The following is a 17,290-nucleotide window of genomic DNA, read 5'->3' on the forward strand; positions in this document are numbered from 1 at the left end:
TTAAGAAAACATCTCCCAGTCCAGATCAAGTCCATTAAGTCCAATATTAGACTATATGTCTGATACTAGTCTATAAATTTCTCTTTTTAAAATTTTTATAAATTCCTCTTAAGACTCACACAGCCACTTGCCATGATGCTGAATGCAGGAAGATCACAGGCAGGTGGGGTGATAAGTTTTATGGATGCAGTGGCGGTGATGGAAGCTTCTCAGCCCTGGTGCCAGTCTCCCTGTGGCTCCTCCACAGGAAGGGGAAGCAGAGAGAGGAAGTTCCCAGAATCCCGAGAAGACCACACCCACGAGGAGGCAACATCAGGCTGTGACCTGATTGACAGATTAGACCCCATCCTTTCACTCTTAATATCCTTCAGTTGACAAGAAATCATATATCTACCATACCCAAACACATGGAAAACTCCAAGGATGCAGGTAGCAGAAGGTGAGGAGCATTGCCCGAGAGCCGGCACACTGAATTTAGACTTCTAGTCTCCTAAACTGTCGGCAAATGGATTTGTCTGTTGAAGCCACCCTAGGTATTTCTGTTAGAGCAGCAACAGAGAACTGAGACAGGATGTCTGAAGTAGGCAAGAGTCCCACATAATGATCGCTTATATAACTGTGACAACTCTGATGCTGAGACAGGAATCATGATTACTCCTATTTGTTTACAAAGGGAGACACTCAAGCTTGGCTGTATCTGTCGGTTCCCATCTCCTGCCACCGTCAGCCCGACAGAAGGAAACCCCGCCGTCCAGTGTCATGCTCAATCACTCTTCTACGCTTGCTCCCTTTCGTCAGTCCTTCTCCTGGAAGGCCTTTCTCTCTTTTGCTGCCCTTCTACTTTACCAAATATGATGCCCTTCCTGACATGTCTGGCAAATAGTAGAAATGCAATTTTAAAAAATAACTAAGACTCAAATAAGCTGAGAAATGAGTTACAAACCAGGATAAAAACCCAGGTCCATTTTAATATAACACAGGTGGAATGGTCACCAAAACACTGGTGCCTCCATAGACTATTCCGTAAACAATTTAAATACAATTAAGACTATTATAAGCTAGAACTAAGCAAACAACTTATGCATGTAATGCCCACACTCCCCCCTGCTTTTGTCGCTATCATAATGACGGTGCAAGTCCAGATCAGAGGGACCGCAGGGGCCGGCAGCAGGCAGGCCATCTCTTTACTTCAGGACACATGCTTTAAGTATCACTGGATGGACACGTTGAGTTTTGATGAGAGGATATGCATTCACACATTCATTTGCTGATTCACTTGTGCCAATAGAGACTTCTGTGGAGTACCTACTATGAAGCAGAAGCCAGAAAAGCTGAAGGGTACACAGTGTCTCACAGACAAGGGGACAATCTCCGCCGCTCCTCAGAACTTGGGCAGCAAAGGGACGCTCAGAAAGATGAAATAGCTTTTTGAAAGCTAAGTGGTCATGTTATGTGCACATGCGAACATTTCCCCCCCCCAAACTCTACCACTTAACACAAGGATTAAAAAAGAGCACAAAATATATGTAGCATTACAAGTTCATTCAAATATGCAATATGCATAGGATATATACTGTACTGTCATTACTCTCTGGACTCAAAATGTGTGCTAGGAACATGGTGGCTTGATATTTTACGTTAGAACCACAGTGACATTCAGGACTGTGCACTGCAGAGTGTGACACATCATGTCTCACACAGAACATTTTGGATTTAGAAAACTAAGGCGTAGGGGTTGCGATCCGGGCAGGAAAGACTGGGTTTCATCCTCCCGCACAGGTACAGTCTCCAAGAGCCACAGCACTGACTCCAGAGCAGCGAGTGGGTTTTGGGGGGAGTGGAGGGGGTACAGTGAGGTAAAGAGGCAACAGAGGCAAAAGGGCCAGGCCAGAAGAGAGCAATCTTACATGCTACCAGCACGCCACATAAATTTTACATCTATGGCAAAATTAGCTTTAAAAAACAATAATGAAGCACAGAATAAGAAAAGCAAGGACACCAAACAATGGACAGGCACCCCTTCTTTACCTGGGCTTCCCTCACTGCACTTCACAAACACTGTGGTTCTTACACATTGACGGTTTATGGCAACGCGGCAGGGAGCAGGTCGTCACCAGCTTTCCACAGCTTGTGCTGACTTCGCTCACGTTTTGGTAAGCCCCACAGCATTTCAAACCCTTCACCCTTCCTGCACACTGTACAGACAATATGCAGGACAGTGCGAGCATTGCTTCTATACGCACCACGTCACCGAGACACTGGTTGACTTGCTTGATTTTGATGCGCTTTACTGAAGGATGTGGAAGCAACCTTGCCTGTGCATCACAAAGATAACTTGTAAATGTGTTTTAGCTATTTAACTTCCCTTCCAGTACTCTGCTCCTCTCACTGTAGACCAAGCACCGTCCTTGCTGTTTCTTGAATATACCTGGTTCACTCTTACAATCAGGGCTGTGCGATGCCTAACGGCCCTACCAGGTTCTTCTCCCAAGAAATCCTCACCTACACCTACTTCAAGGATCACTTTCTTAAGGAAACTTAAAAATGACAACTTAGGCATCCTTGGATCCTCTGTTTTTTACACTAGCTCAACCTTTTCAACTTTTCTTATCAAAATCAAACAAAACAAAACCCATTGTCATCTAATTGATTCTGACTCCTAGCAGCCCTATATGGGCTTTCAGAGACTGTACATTAAAAAAAAATAAGTTCCATTGGCAAATACGTCCCATGCCATGCAATTCAGTCAATCATATCAAGAAGAGTTGTGCAATCATCCCCACTATCAATTTCAGGACATTTTCTTCTTGTGTTCCTTGTTGTTTGGTCCTTACTTCCCCCAATCCCTCTTTTGCCAGGCTCCTCGATAATTATTAATCCAGTTACTGTCTCTATAGATTTACCTACCCTGGATTTCATACGCAGAAAACCATACAGAAAGCAAACAAAAGAAAAGCAACACCGACCAGACAAAACAGAAAAAAACCCAATAGACGAGAAAGCGGAAAGTATTAAAAATGGAAATAACTTTTAAATGGGTCCAAAAGGAGATGGAATGATAAGTTATTACATTTTAACTTAATTATATTTGCCATCATCAACTTTACAGTGCTGTCTAACATCAAAGCAATTCACACCCCTAGACTATGGTCAAAGGGGAATCACCCGAGGCAGGCTTGATCCGTGTGTGGGTTTAAGGCTTCCACTGTCATCCACAGCCTCTGTAAACCGAGTGTTCACAACTGAAGCTCGGATACGACTCCCTGCTTCCTACTGGGAGCTTATTGTTTACAATCCTTGGAGTATAGAGGCTGGTGCGCTTCTTCCATTGGGCCCAGTTGACGCCTCACTTACATGGCTGCTTGTTTTAAGACAAGCCTCTAAGACTCCAGACACAATTCTTTCTGAGAGCAAGGTAGCATCTGTTTTCTCCACCACACTTTGCTATGGCCCCATATCTTCAGGGATCTCTTCCTGACGGTGAGCATCAAGCAGGGTCATGACATAGAACTAATTGCTCTTAGAGTGGGGCTAGAAATGTGTAGAGAAGCAGACTCATACTTTCTCCCTTGGAAAAGCTAATGGGGGTTTAAACCATCAATCTTGTAATAAGCAGCCCAACATTTATCCAAATGAATTAATATTGAGCACCTACCTAAGCTCTAGCACAGTGGTTCTCAACCTTCCTAATGCCGCAACCCTTTAATACAGTTCCTCATGTATGGTTACCCCAACCATAAAATTCTTTTCTTTTTTTTTTTTTGAAAGAAATTAAGTTTTATTTGAAAGAATTTTCCCCCACACATATCTTCTAAAGACTATACAATAACCATTGCTCCAATACCAAAATTTCTAACAGCAAATTATACAGTTGCTCTAGTTAATAAATAAGGGTTGTCCTTCAATGATTAGGGCATATTTAAACCTCAAAGTTTAACACACACACATCACATTTTAAGTTGGCAAGGTTTAACAGATAATAGATGTATTTCAAATACAGGTTATGCAGGAGCCTACATGTTTTTCATCTTTAACAAAAACTTAATTTTCAGGATTCAAACTTCCATTCTTTAAAAGAAATGACAACATAAGAATTTTCTTCTATAGCTCCAAATTGTCTACACTCAACTATTTGACAGGTCCGTGCCACCCCAGACAACCTTGACATGACGGAGTTACTTTGTTACCATCTACCCAAAATAAACAATTAAAACAGAAAAGCATCAAACATACACGTCTTAATACACAATGTCTAACACAAAATGAGTTTTAAAAAGGTCAATTTCTATACTCATCTGATTTGCTACAAGTTAATTTTCTATAAAGAAAGAAAAATAATTTACCAAACTGACACCAGGGTTCCTTTTTAACTCATGATGTTTAACTGCTCACTAACAATTCCACCTTTAGAGTATAGTGACGAGTGGAAAACAGCAATACAACCGACAAAATGTAGGTATCAAACCAAATACGTTTGCAAAAGGGTGCTTAAAAAAAAAAAAAGGTCTTCAACCGCAACCATTCAATTTATCAATAGCGCCTTGGGCTGTAAGAACGAGACCTTGATCGTGAACGGTATCGACTATAGTAAGAAGGTGATCTTCTTCTGTACCGGTAATCATAGTCTTCGTATCTGTCATACCCACGATCGTATCCTCTATCGTAGTAGGAATCTCAACGTCTGCCGCCACCACCCCCGCCACCGCCTCCTCCTCCTCCTCCACCACCACCGCCACCATGAGTCGGTCTGCCCATGTAGATGCCTGGTGTAGGTGTGTGCGCTCTCTTGGTGATGGAATAATCCACACGAATTCTTCTGCCGTCAAGCTCCATTCCATTTGCCCTTTCCATAGCCTCCTTTGAGTCATCTATTCTTTCAAAATAAACAAAAGCAAATCCTCAGGACCGTCCAGTTCGCTGATCATAAACCACATTAACACCACTCAATGGTCTATATCGAGAGAATACTTCACGAAGACCTCTCTCTGTTGTGTACAAACTGAGGCCAAATACTCCAAGACAAGTGTTAGGATCCGGATTTGCTCTGCTGCCTGTATGTCTTCTCCGGTTAGACATTGGAGAGTGACTTCGACTTCGGCTCCTTCGGCGTCGGTAGTCTGGTGTGTATGATCTACTTCGAGATCGTCTCCTATGAGAATGAGAGTGGGATCTGGATCGAGTGTAACGTCTATGAGAATGCCTCCTAGATCTCGACCTAGATTTAGACCGTGATCGAGAATGAGATCCGGAGTGTTTGGAAACCCGTGATGGACTACGAGAGCCTGACCTGCTCTCCGATTTTACACGAGCAGGAGTTCCCGTCGGAGATTTTGACTGAGAGCGAGACTCTCTGCCCTCGAAGTTGTTCTCCTCTACATCACTCATGTCGGCCAGGCGTCCTCCAGAACTAAGTACGAGACAAGCCTTGGCTGCAGGGCCGAGGGCCGGACCAGCTCGCCAACCGCACGGTGGGGAGGAGGGAAGAGTCGGCAACAACGGCCGCTCCGCTCCACTCCCACTACGGTCACAAGCTCCTGCAAAATGGCCCATAAAATTATTTTCATCACTACTTCATAACTGTCTTATCGCTACTGTTATGAATCATAATGTAAATATCTGATATGCATGATGTATTTTCATTGTTACAAACTGAACAAAATTAAACATAATTAAAGCATAGTAATTAATCATAAAACAATATGCAATTATATATTGCAAAATATTTATGTGTTTTCTGATAGTCTTAGGTGACCCCTGTGAAAGGGTGGTTCAAGACACACACACACACACACACACACACACACACACACACACAAAGGGGTCACGACTCACAGGTTGAGAACCTCTGCTAGAGAAGGTATTGTACTAGACACTAAGACAAGGTAGAGTACTAGATACTTAAATCTAAATGTAAAATAATGTGGTACCTGTTACCACTTTCTGCTCCATAAAAATATATTAGCATGCAAACAACAGAATCTCTTACAAGTTAGGCTTAATACCTGTATTATTCCTCAAAAGTTAATAGACAAGGTAATCAGTGATAAGTAGGAAAGTCATTAAAACTTGACCCAAATCTGACTACAAAACCATAAACATGCTTCTAAAAATGTTCTCTTTAGCCAAAACACATCTAAATTATCATTAATCAGAGAAAGTAAATATTTCTGGAAGTTATTCTAAGACTAGAATACAAGCAAATGTAACAAGCAAACTGGATGAATTCTGAAACAAAATGTAACATCCGTTTTAAAATGCATCAGGCTTTCTGTTTCAAATTCAAAATCAGGGGCTCTGAAACTGCTGCCACAAAGGCTTAACCAACAAGCAACTAAGTACTTTGCAGCAGGGTGAAGGTTTTATTCCACGCAGATCATAGGACTTTGAGAATTAATGTTCAAGAGCAATTCTGTGCTAGCCAGAAAGCTTCAGAAAGTAGCCAATTTGAGCGGCTGTTTTCTAAGAAATTACTTTGACTATAAAAACTAAACCAACAGTAAAAGAACACACAAACAAACAAAAACCTTTATTCTTAGCTCTTTCAGAATGTGTAGTTATAGCTGAACTTCACTGTATGTGCATCAAATTCATAGTAATGAAAGTCAGTCACAGAGAATGTCCAAATTCCTTCAGTCAAAAGAACGAAATCATAGTACTCATCTTACAGTACTTATTCTTTAAGCCAACAGACTTTAATGCTGTGTAAAGTTTTAAAAGTTACTATTTCCCCAAACCCCAAACACAACAGCTAAAAAACAAACATACACCACATTTTTGGAAACAGCATGTATATATTATGCACGCACACATAAAAAGCTGGTAAAAATGGAATTATGTAAAACACTCATGGGACACTCATGCGTAACAGCACACCTGCCTTGTGACATTACCAGAGAGACTTTCAGCCTCTTTCAGCCTCAACCAGTAGTCCAAAACTGATCCTTATGTATACAATAAAGGTATAATAAACCTCGGTCAAGAAGACATGATCCCATGTGCAGGGTCCCAACATGGGTTTCGCCTCCAGTGAACTTCCTGACCAGTCAAGGGATGTTAACTCCCTTGCTATCAAATAGTACTGTAAACTCCGTAATGGCAGGTCGTTAGGTTACTAAGTAATATCTGATCATTAGCTCTCCCTTTTGACCCATTTCAAATTTGTTCTAATTCTTAATTGTTTCCTGCTTTGTTCTCTACTGAGGTTTTTTCTGATATTGCTGTTGGTCTCCTTTTTCCTTGTGTTTTCCAGTATATGAAACCCAGAAAAGGTCAATCGATAGAGACAGTAAGTGGATTAAGGTTTGTTGGGCATATGAGTGGGGAAGTTGAGGGGAAACACGGTTTAATTATGAATACAAGAAGGAAGATGATGTTCTAGAACTGGTTGTAGAGATCATTGTACAACTCTATTTAATACAACTGAACTGTGGAAGCAATATGCCAGTTTTATCTTGTTAGTTTTTGTTTTTTTTTAAGAAAGTCGTGGATTAAGATTGACTGTATCCAAGTAATCAGAAAATAAGCAAATGTGGGGGAGGGGGGAATGAGGAGCTTATATTAAGGGCTCAAGTAGAAAGTGTTTTGAGAATGATGATGGCAACAAATGTACAAATGTGCTTGACACAATGGATGGATGTATGGATTGCGATAAGAATTGTTCGAGCCCCCAAAAAGTTGATTTTTAAAATGATGGCAACATATGTACAAACATGCTTGATACAATTATGTATGGATTGTTATAAGGCCTGTAAGCGCCCCCAGTAAAAGGTTCTTTTAAAAAAATACAAAGACTGGGGATACAATACCCTACAACCCAGGAACAACTCTGGCTGGACATATACCCCAAAGAAATGAGGCAGAACATAAATAGACATATGCTCCCCATGTTTTTTGTATGCATTTTGCTATGGCATTTTTCTAAGAATGTTCATTAATATTGAAAAACACTTTATGGTATAATCAATGTTAAGAAGACCAAAATAAAAAAAATCATTTAAGGAAAAAAGGAAGAATGCAGGGTCAGGATTGGAGTAAGATTCAACAATCCTAGATGGACAAACGACACAATCTTGCTTACTGAAAAGTGAGGACGACTGAAATCACTTTTTTTAAAAATCATTTTATTGGGGGCTCTTACAACATTCCATATTAAGCATATGTGTACATTTAAAAAGCAATTGAAACGGGGTGCGTTCACGGTGGGCCTGTTCAAGTGCGGGCCCAAGGGGCGGCGAGGTCGGCGCGGACGCCCATGGGCGGCGAGGGGCGCGGCGAGGGGCGGCCGGGCTGACCACTGGCCGCACGGGCAGCCCCCCGGGAGGCAGGCGGCCGGCGGTGGACGCGCCAGGCCCCCCAGGCCCGGGAACGTGGGCGCATCTGGCCACGCGACACGCAGGCTGCCCGCGAGAGCGAGCCGGCGAGCGAGCGGCCCCGCGGCCCAGGCGGCAGCCAGCCGGACAAGATGGCGGAGCGCGCGTCCGCGTCCGGCCGCCCCTGCCCGCTCGGCGCCGGCCGTCCAGGCGAGGCTGCTTCCGGCGGAACACGCGCGTTCTTCCGGCCGGCAGGAGGGTGTGCAGCCCGGCGAAGGACCCTGCCGGAAGGGGAGGCTGCCTCCGGAATGGGGGGCCGCCGGGGGGTCTGCGGGAGCGGGCCTCCACGTCAGCACGGGCAGGCCGGGCGACATGGACACGCCAGGCCGGAAAGGGGGCGCGCGGTGGTCTTCATTCCCGGCCACGCGGCCCGGGGGGCACCCGAGAGACACGGGCAGGGGCTGCGCGCCTGCACCCCAGGGCACGTCCTTCCGCAGCACGCCGCCACCGAGAGAAAAGCGTGTCCAAAGGGCCACGAAATTACGCGTCTGACATTTCCTCTAGAGACGGTTGCGATCTGTACTGTCACGAAATTGTACTTTCTTTCCATTTGGAAGTCGGAACGAATTTCTCAGCAGAGTGATTTTTCGCATGTAAAAAATGACGCGCTGTTTTCATGAGCTCATCTAATCCGCCATTTTCAAGTGCTCAGATGCACATTAAATGACAGATTTACCCACCGGAAGATGAGGCTCTGGCCTGGGAATCCTTCTAACAACCTAGGGCAAAGAAACATAGGCTCTCAAACCGGTTTTCTTTTCCCTGGTAATTTTAAGAGCTCGAGTGAGATGCTCTTAGTAAAAACATTTTTGCTTAAAGTGTCATTTTAAAAGACAGTCATCAAAAGGGATTTTACCACAGAGCCCAAATACAGCGCCTCATACCCCAAGGCACATCCTTCCTATGGGAGAGGGCATTCAGTCCTGCACACGTTTGACTCTGGAAAACTACAGGGACTCGTCCTAAGGGACCTTACAAACTAATAGTCAAGCTCCTAGCTCCCAATTTTAACTGGTATACTTGGGTGCCTCCCTAAACACTATCAGGCCATCAAAAGCCAAAACCATGCTTGTTGACAACTGTTCCTTTCATTGACAGACAGGGTATATATTTCTCCCAGGTCTTAAAAGACTTTTCCTCGTTCTTTATCTCACTGTTTCTGTCCAACATCATCCCATGACACTTCCTGTGAGATTGGAAATTACATACCCATAATCTACATACTCTGCTCCAGCCTTCTGTTAGGAGCCCCACATACCTGCACCAGGGTTCCTTAATTGTGCCTCTAAAGGTTGACCTACCACAAAACTATTACAAATCATGGCTTACTGTTAAGTTTTCAATAACTTTGACAATTAGACATTGTCTCCAAGACTTTTAAAAGTTTTAATCAATAAGATAAATTACTAAATTCAGAGGGGTAATATAGTATGTTCCAGTGCCTTTCACTTTAGAATCAGCTGGGATAGGAGAAAATAGCTATGAAGACCAACTGTCATATAGAGAAATAGGCCAGAAACAGGAACAGAGTCCATAGAAAAAGTAATAACGCAAATGGATAAAGGTAAAGGAAAAAACCACACAAACAGAAAGATGCAAACTAAAATATCGGCCCCCCCCCAGGCTATTTCCCACTATCAAACTGACAAAACACCAGGATTTGCTCACCTCTATGTTAACAAGGCTACAGAGACATTGTTACATTGTTGAAGACACTATGAAAAGGACACAATCTGTATCAAAAAGAATTTGGCAATATCTAACATGTTACATATGCATTCACATTTTATCTCAGCAATTTCACTTATGGGAATCTATCTCAAAGATACATTAGCAAAAGCACAAAAATATACATGTCCAAGGCTGTTCTTTGCAAAAGAGTTGAGTGATGCAAATGGTTAAATTAACGAAAAGGTTGGTAGTTCCATCCCACCCATCAGCTCTATTGGACTTGACCTGTTTTGGTAAAGAACACAGACAAAATCCAAAAACAAAAACAGGGAGCAGTTCCACGGTCACCTGAGTCTCCATCAACTTGATGGCACCTAACAGCAACATTCTTTTGCAGAGGAGAGTCAGTCCAAGGGGGGTACAAGTGGTGCAGACTTTGGCTGCACAAGGCGGTCCAGGTCCATTCAGAGATACCTCAGAAAGATGGGCTGGCAAACACCAGCCATTGACAAGCTCATGGAGCACAGTTCTGACACACAGGTGTCTCCATGAGTCAGAATCAACCAGACGCTTTTTAAAACGTCCTTGCAGAACTGTATTATAGCAAAGGAATAGAAACAACAATGGGTTGGATAAACTATATATGTGTGATACAGCTACCCGGTATTGTAATTCAGTTTATAAAGTAAGGAGCATGTCTATTCCGAGCGCCAGGAAAAGTGTTTGTGTTTAAAAAAAATAAGGTAAATAAAAAGTTGCACAAAGGAGAAGTTTAGGATTATATGAGTGGACTTCAAATAGTAGAAATAGAGAGTTAAAAGATAGTGGAAACATCATGAGCACAAGAAGAATATGTTCCAAAGTTGATTGTAGTGATGATGTTGGTACAACCTACTGAACTACTGAATTGTATGGTGCTAATTCTAGCTCAATAAAAAGAATTTTAAAAATTAAATTAAATTATTGGACTCTTTCAGTGAACTATGTGAAGCCCCTGCATATATTTACCTAGTTGTTTCCTTGCAAATGTGACTACATCTGAATAGGTCTAGTTCTTTAAGGCTGAGTGGGGGGGAGGTGCTAAAGAAAGAGAACATATTAATTTTTTAGAACTGTTAAAGAAAACAGTATCCACTAGGCTAAGTGGGAACCAAGATGTTCTGCAGCTGTATGTGGGCAGGGAAAAACTAGAAGCCTGAGAGGGAAGCTGGAGGGAGCAATGAGACACCACTTTGGGGAGCATGAACAAGACCTTACTAGGCGGCTGCAACTGAGCAAGCAGAATTACCAGTTATGTAACCAACGGTGTGATTAGACAAGACAGATGTTTCATACATATCTGCTAACTAACATATGATTAATAAAATTACCTTGGTCAACACTATACTCAAATTGAATCTAGCATGACTTGTAATTCTGGTTTATTAGACCTCTTCTGGGGCTTTATTTTCTAGACCATTAATCTTTACAGGTATTTGCTGCAACGTCTATGCCTCTACAGTTGCTTAGAAAGTTCAAATAGATCATAAATTAGAAATGTTTTTTTCTTTATACTTATCAGAATTTGATGTTTTTCATTTAAAAAAAAGCATGAGTTATTTTCAAAGTAAAGCCTTTCTCCTTCAAGTTAGTTCTGCAACCAAATCCCATCACAAGAAAGCATACCTGATGGGGTTTTCCAGTCAGTAGTTCAACTTTTCTTTGCAATGTCTTAAAACATTTGCACTCTCTCTAATTTTCAGTAACGGAAAAGTAATCCCTGGCAGACAATGCATAATCAAAGCTATTACATGAATAAGGAAAGAATCATCTAATGGATAGCAGCAACTCGAAAGAACAGATGAGAAACAGGGGATGAGCTGTGAGTTTGGGTTACTGATTGGTTCAGAAAGGTGGCACATCTTGACGCATGTAACCAATGTCATTGAAGTATACACATAAAAGTGTTTTTACTGTAATTACTATCATCAAAAAGAAACATATATTGATCCAGAAAGGATTGCAATGCTATACAAAACTCACTGTCATCGAGTAAATTCTAATTCATAAGGATTCTTACAGGTAGAAGTTCCTTCGTGGATTTCCGGTAACTAACTCTTCAGGAGAGTAGAAAGTTTCATCTCTCTCCCAGAGCAGCTGGTAGTTTCAAACTGCTGACCTGATGATTAGCAGCCTAATGCATAACTACTATGACATTAGGGCTCCTCTGTGCTGTATATTTATTTTTTAATAGCAATAAAACATTCTATCAATTAAATAAAACTTTGTGTTCTCAAAAGTTTTTAACACCCCATGTACTTTCTTATGCTTTTTCTCTGAAAAGGGCCAAGTGCTGCATGCTTTTGAATATGGCCTTCAAAATACATTAAAACAAAGGGGAAAAAAGGTAGGGGAAATAAACCCTATTTCAAAGACATTAAAAACTGTGGTACAGTAGAATAAGTACTGCAAGGCGAGAGACCCATTTTCTTGTCCCACTTCTGCTGGTAGTCAGCAATGGACTTTCTGTGGGTCACTTAATTATGTTTCCTACATTCAAAGTGGTAACTTAATAATCATTCATGTTCATCTCAAATTTGACTCTAAAAAGTTATTGCATTTCAAGCGTCTTCAAACACTGTATTGGAATAACAACCCCCTCAAGATTATGTCATTTTCCCCTATGAGATTAGTCCTCCACTTTTGTCTCAATTTGAACAGAAGGAAACCTGGATCACTGAGGTTGTACACTCAAGATATACTCTGGAGGAAATGGGACTGAGCAAAGAATATGAAATCGGGTGTAGCCGGGCAGGTGAGGGAAAGAAGAACTGAGACGAGCCTAAGACAGCTCTTCCATCAGTAGCTCTGCGTAGTCAAGAACCTTCAATGACGCTGGGGTAGAGCACACAAGATGTGAGAGAGGCTTTGAGCTGACTTTGCCAGGGAGTCACACCCTCCACCATTCACATCCAGATTTCCCAAGTGGACATCAAACTAGTCTCCAGTTCCGGGTTCCCAACCAATTGAATCAAGCCACAACAGAGGGTTCTGCCAACCTGGGCATCGCTTCAAGACTGGAGAAACACACGACCCCAGCACCTGCCGACTTCACACCCTTCCCATACGGAAGAGGTGGATAGGAACAGGTTTCTCCGCGCCCCCCCCCCCCAAGCTACCGCCCCTCCCACCCCACCCCCACGTCCTTTCGACTCGGGCCACCACCGAGTCCCGGAATTCTCCAGGCAGAAACAACTTCCAAACTCGGAGGGGGTAGGAGGAGCCCCGCCGCCGTAGCCTTTCCAAGAATTCCTCCCGTGAAGCTAATTCTACCGTCTACAGATTCCAATCCTCAATCTTGGCTTCACTGGCCTCGAGGATTCCGAGCTGGAGGATCGAACAGATAGATGCGGAGGGGCAGGGTGGTCTCCCCGCCAACGGAGAAAAAGTTAAGACAACAGGAGTAGGTGAGGTACGGTTCCCCCACCCACCTCCCCGGACGAGGGCGGGAGACCGACCGTCTGCGGGTCTTTCAAAGGTCTGTCACTCCCTCACTCACCAGGAGCAGCAGGGAACATCTGAGGTCGGGTAAGGGGAGGAAGACGGCAGCTTTCATGGTAGTTCGCGTTGGGGTCCGCAGCAGGGACAGGTGGTGGTGGCTGGGGCTGGGTTGGGTTGGGTTGGGACTGGGCTGGGGCTCCGGGAGCCAGCAGCAGCGGAGGATCCTCCCGGCAGCGGCAGCTCGTCCTCTCGACCCGGAGCTCCAGCAGCGAACACCCGGGACAACTTCCAGCGAGGTCCCCACCCCCTCACTTCCGAGTCCTGCCCCCTTCGGAACACGACGGGAAATGTAGTCCTGCTCCCCTCTCACCGGGCAGGTAGCAAGGCATCCCGAACTCCCTTTCCCAGCAGGCTCTCCGCCAAGGCCTCGGCGCGCGGTGCTTTGTGGGATAGCCAGGGCTGGAGGCGGGTGGGCCCCCGGCGTTACAAAGGATGGGAACTACAATTCCCAGAAGGCTGCACGCGTGAATGCCTCTGTGGGCCGTCTGAGGGGCTCAGCTAGCTCCAGCGCCGTGGGGTCGGTCCGAACCGCGTGTAGTTTTCCTGGCCTGGCGGGAGGTGCGGCCTGGTGGGGATCGTACCCCCTGGAGCCGCCCCCCGGGACGTCAGGGAGGAGGTGAGGGTGAGTAGGAGGGGGTCTGGCTGGGGAGGCTCGGGTCGGTCTGCACCGCCCTGGCCTCTCTCTACCTCAAGACTCACGGCCCTCCTGGTTTAGCTTGTAGCCTCAGCCTCCACCACTGCCCTCCTTCGCCTGCTACCTCTTGCTTCTGCGCTAACTCCTGCCTTATAAAGCCGCGGCCACCACTCGGGCATCCATGTCACGAGTACCTAATTACCTCGGTGGGCTCGTTTAAAGAGCCGATCCGTAAGGATGGGAAATCACGTTGTCAACTGGAAACCCCAACGCGAGAGTGACTTAACACAGAGACTGGGTCACTCCTAAGGGATAATTACTGAATTCCGCTGCGAGCCTTGGAGGAGCTTAACCATCTGGCCCCAGGATAGCTCTCCAACCTCAACTACAAACACCTGGGCCCCCGGGTCCCTCGTGGTAGCCACACCGTTAGGGCTAACAAGCCTGGCTGGAGGCACTTTCGCTTCTGGGACTTTCTCTACTGCCTCCCTCCTTTGCCTTCTCGCTTGCCGCCAATGCAAATGTTACCATTTGAGAATTTCCCCACCAATTTAGTCCTACTCAGAATTACCCTTTGCATGTGACTCCAGCTCCACTCGTTGTGTAAAGTTAGAATTATTAGAACATTTATATCCTGGCTTGTTTTATACCCTCGTGGTGATACCTTCGATTTTATGCCACTTTGTAATTAACACACTTTGTAGTTAACACTGTGGACTTAGCACTCAGCCCATGACCTTTGGTTCCACAAACACTGAGCACCAGTTATCTACCTTGTTACTGTGCTGAGTATTTCGAGGTAAAAAACCCACATATTGCTGAGGTGTATTATTTTTTTCAACAGTTTTTGATGTGGCATATCACATATCATACTGTTCAATAGTTCAATCACATCAGCAAGAGTTGTACAGTCATCACCACAATCAGTTTTGAAATATCTTTTTATGTTTTTCAAAGGGTATGAAACTAATTCCTTAAAACCCTGGTCTAAAATGACAGGTCTTTGCATGCAAACAGTATCCAGCCCACTAGTGGCACTCCACTTGTTGAGTGATTGGACATAGTCACTCTCTTCATTTTTAATATATTGGCCTGCAGGAGGAGCCCCGATGGCACAGTGGTTAAAGCACTAAGGGCTAACAGAAAAGTCTGGCAGTTTACCTAACTACAATGATGTTTCAACTTCTCCATTTTGTAGCTTCTTTCAAGGGACTTTAATATAACCCTGTATATAAGAGTGATGTTTCTGTATGTTGAGAACATGACAGAAATTGTTCTAACACCCCCCTCTTCCTCCACATTTTCTGCCAACATGTTAACACAACTTGTCAGCAAAACAGACATGAAGAGCTGGCCATTGCCACAATTAAGAAAATACCTTTCTCGCATATAGAAAGGGGACCAGTCTTTGTCAGTGATAGCACAAGCATGGGCTCCTCAGTTCTGATGGAGTTAGCTTACAAAACTTTTCCAGATCCTCAGGAGATTTTAGGGTGACTGATTAGAGTGACAGGCTTTTGGAGAATTCCCTCGTGATAGCAATTAGCCAAGAGCTGATAAATAGCTCTTTAGATAGGTATGTGTGCTCCAATTTGTAAGGGTGAGTTTGACTCCCAACATCCCTTATCCTTGTACCTCCAATGCCCTTGTAGGCATTCAAGTGTAGAACTTGTGATAGAGCACCTTGGATTTGGGGGCGGTGTTTAAGATCATTAATACAACTGGTACTCTCTCCTCCAGGTCAGATGTTTGAATTCTTCCTGCTGAAGTTGTTACATAATCCAACTTCTACTTAAACATTCCCATTGACAGGGAGCTAGCTCACTATTTTCTCATACGACCACTACATTTCTAGAAGATTCCAGCAAACCATATTAGCCTACTAGTCAGCACAAAATTCTTCTTAATGAAGCATGGTTATTCCTAATGATAGGGTGTTCCAAATATGCCCCTAAAGTCTCAAGATAGATAGAGATTTCCCGGGTGGACTCAAGAAGAGAACAATTAAAAATTCCACCTTTCATTGGAATTAAATTAAATCTGAGTAATTTGGTTTTGACTTGTAAACACCGTGCCCTTTTTGTGCTAAGTCATTGTCACCTCTATTCCCCAGGATCAAATCTAAGGTTGAGTGTTATGTGGAATCAAATTACCTGCATTAGGACTCACTGCAGCTGTTGAGCCTGTGCCCAGTATTCAATGTGAAGTGTATTTTCTCAGAGTCCTTGAAATGGGTCTTAGAAGCATCTAGCACTCTCATTTGACACCTGAGTCCCTTGTACAAAAAGTTACCTCGTTTGCCACATTCTATCAACTAGGACTAGGACTATCAATTTTGGAGTACTACTCAGGTATTTCCTATAACAACCCCGTTTGTCAACAGTGTTAACATCTGACAGCCAGGTTGCAGAAAGTATCTGCTGTCTGTACTCATTGTTTGAATTATTTCAGGTTGCTCCAGTTACTGAGAAGACATGAACAGGTCTGAGAACTTGCTGTTTACTGGCTCTTCATTAGCATCGCAAGTTCATGCTGCTGCTGTTAATGGAGACAGGGGTGCCCTTCACAGGCTCATCACAGGTAAGCTAACTCACAGCAGCTTTCCAAGGCTGCACATCTTCTCATTGTGCTCCCACAGAGAAGCTGGTGGTTTTCAACTGCTGACCTTGTGTTTAGCAGCCCAGCACTGTACCTCTCTCGGTAAGCAGCCTCCTTACATACAGAAAGGTTTTAAATAATTCTTTCCCTAAGGAAGTCTGTTCATTTTAATTTGCAATGTACTTCTTTCTGCATTGTAATGAAAACATGGTGTCATTTGTCTTTTGTGCCAAGACTTGGACAGGAAAGAAATTAAGTTCTGCAATTCAAAACTATGAATTAGAATTAGGTGGAAACTCACTGAGGAATAGCTATGTATTTTGCAGTGAACCTGGACATGCTAAGGGAGTGGATTTATCATCCTAATAACAGAGATGGAGAATAGGTGGTAGAGACATAGGAAGCCTAAAGGAGTCCCAAACAAACCAATGAAACTAAAATAATAGAGTGAATTTCTGGATGTTCTTTCATCACATTA

General features: G+C 43.7%; 2 protein-coding genes and 1 pseudogene across 4 annotated transcripts in view; 1 reads left to right on the plus strand and 2 right to left on the minus strand.

The window, feature by feature from the left end:
* The window catches only part of ERP44 (endoplasmic reticulum protein 44), an 82,924-nt gene extending 68,911 nt beyond the window's left edge, over window positions 1-14,013 (minus strand). The window contains exon 1 of the mRNA XM_075560232.1: window positions 13,579-14,013. Coding sequence (XP_075416347.1) covers window positions 13,579-13,635 — 57 coding nt within the window. The 5' untranslated portion in view covers window positions 13,636-14,013. The remainder of the gene's footprint in view (window positions 1-13,578) is intronic.
* Window positions 3,776-5,537, minus strand: LOC142459060 (transformer-2 protein homolog alpha-like; annotated as a pseudogene).
* INVS (inversin) overlaps window positions 13,988-17,290 on the plus strand; it is a 144,542-nt gene continuing 141,239 nt past the window's right edge. Inside the window, exons 1-2 of one of the 3 annotated variants that reach the window (XM_075560223.1) lie at window positions 13,988-14,202; window positions 16,666-16,794. In XM_075560223.1, the coding sequence (XP_075416338.1) occupies window positions 16,689-16,794 (106 nt within the window). In that variant the 5' untranslated portion in view covers window positions 13,988-14,202; window positions 16,666-16,688. The remainder of the gene's footprint in view (window positions 14,203-16,665; window positions 16,795-17,290) is intronic. The other 2 variants (XM_075560221.1, XM_075560222.1) reach the window with 2 other exon arrangements.

The sequence above is a fragment of the Tenrec ecaudatus genome, chromosome 10, assembly GCF_050624435.1.
Source record: "Tenrec ecaudatus isolate mTenEca1 chromosome 10, mTenEca1.hap1, whole genome shotgun sequence".
Classification (NCBI taxonomy): Eukaryota; Metazoa; Chordata; class Mammalia; order Afrosoricida; family Tenrecidae; genus Tenrec; species Tenrec ecaudatus.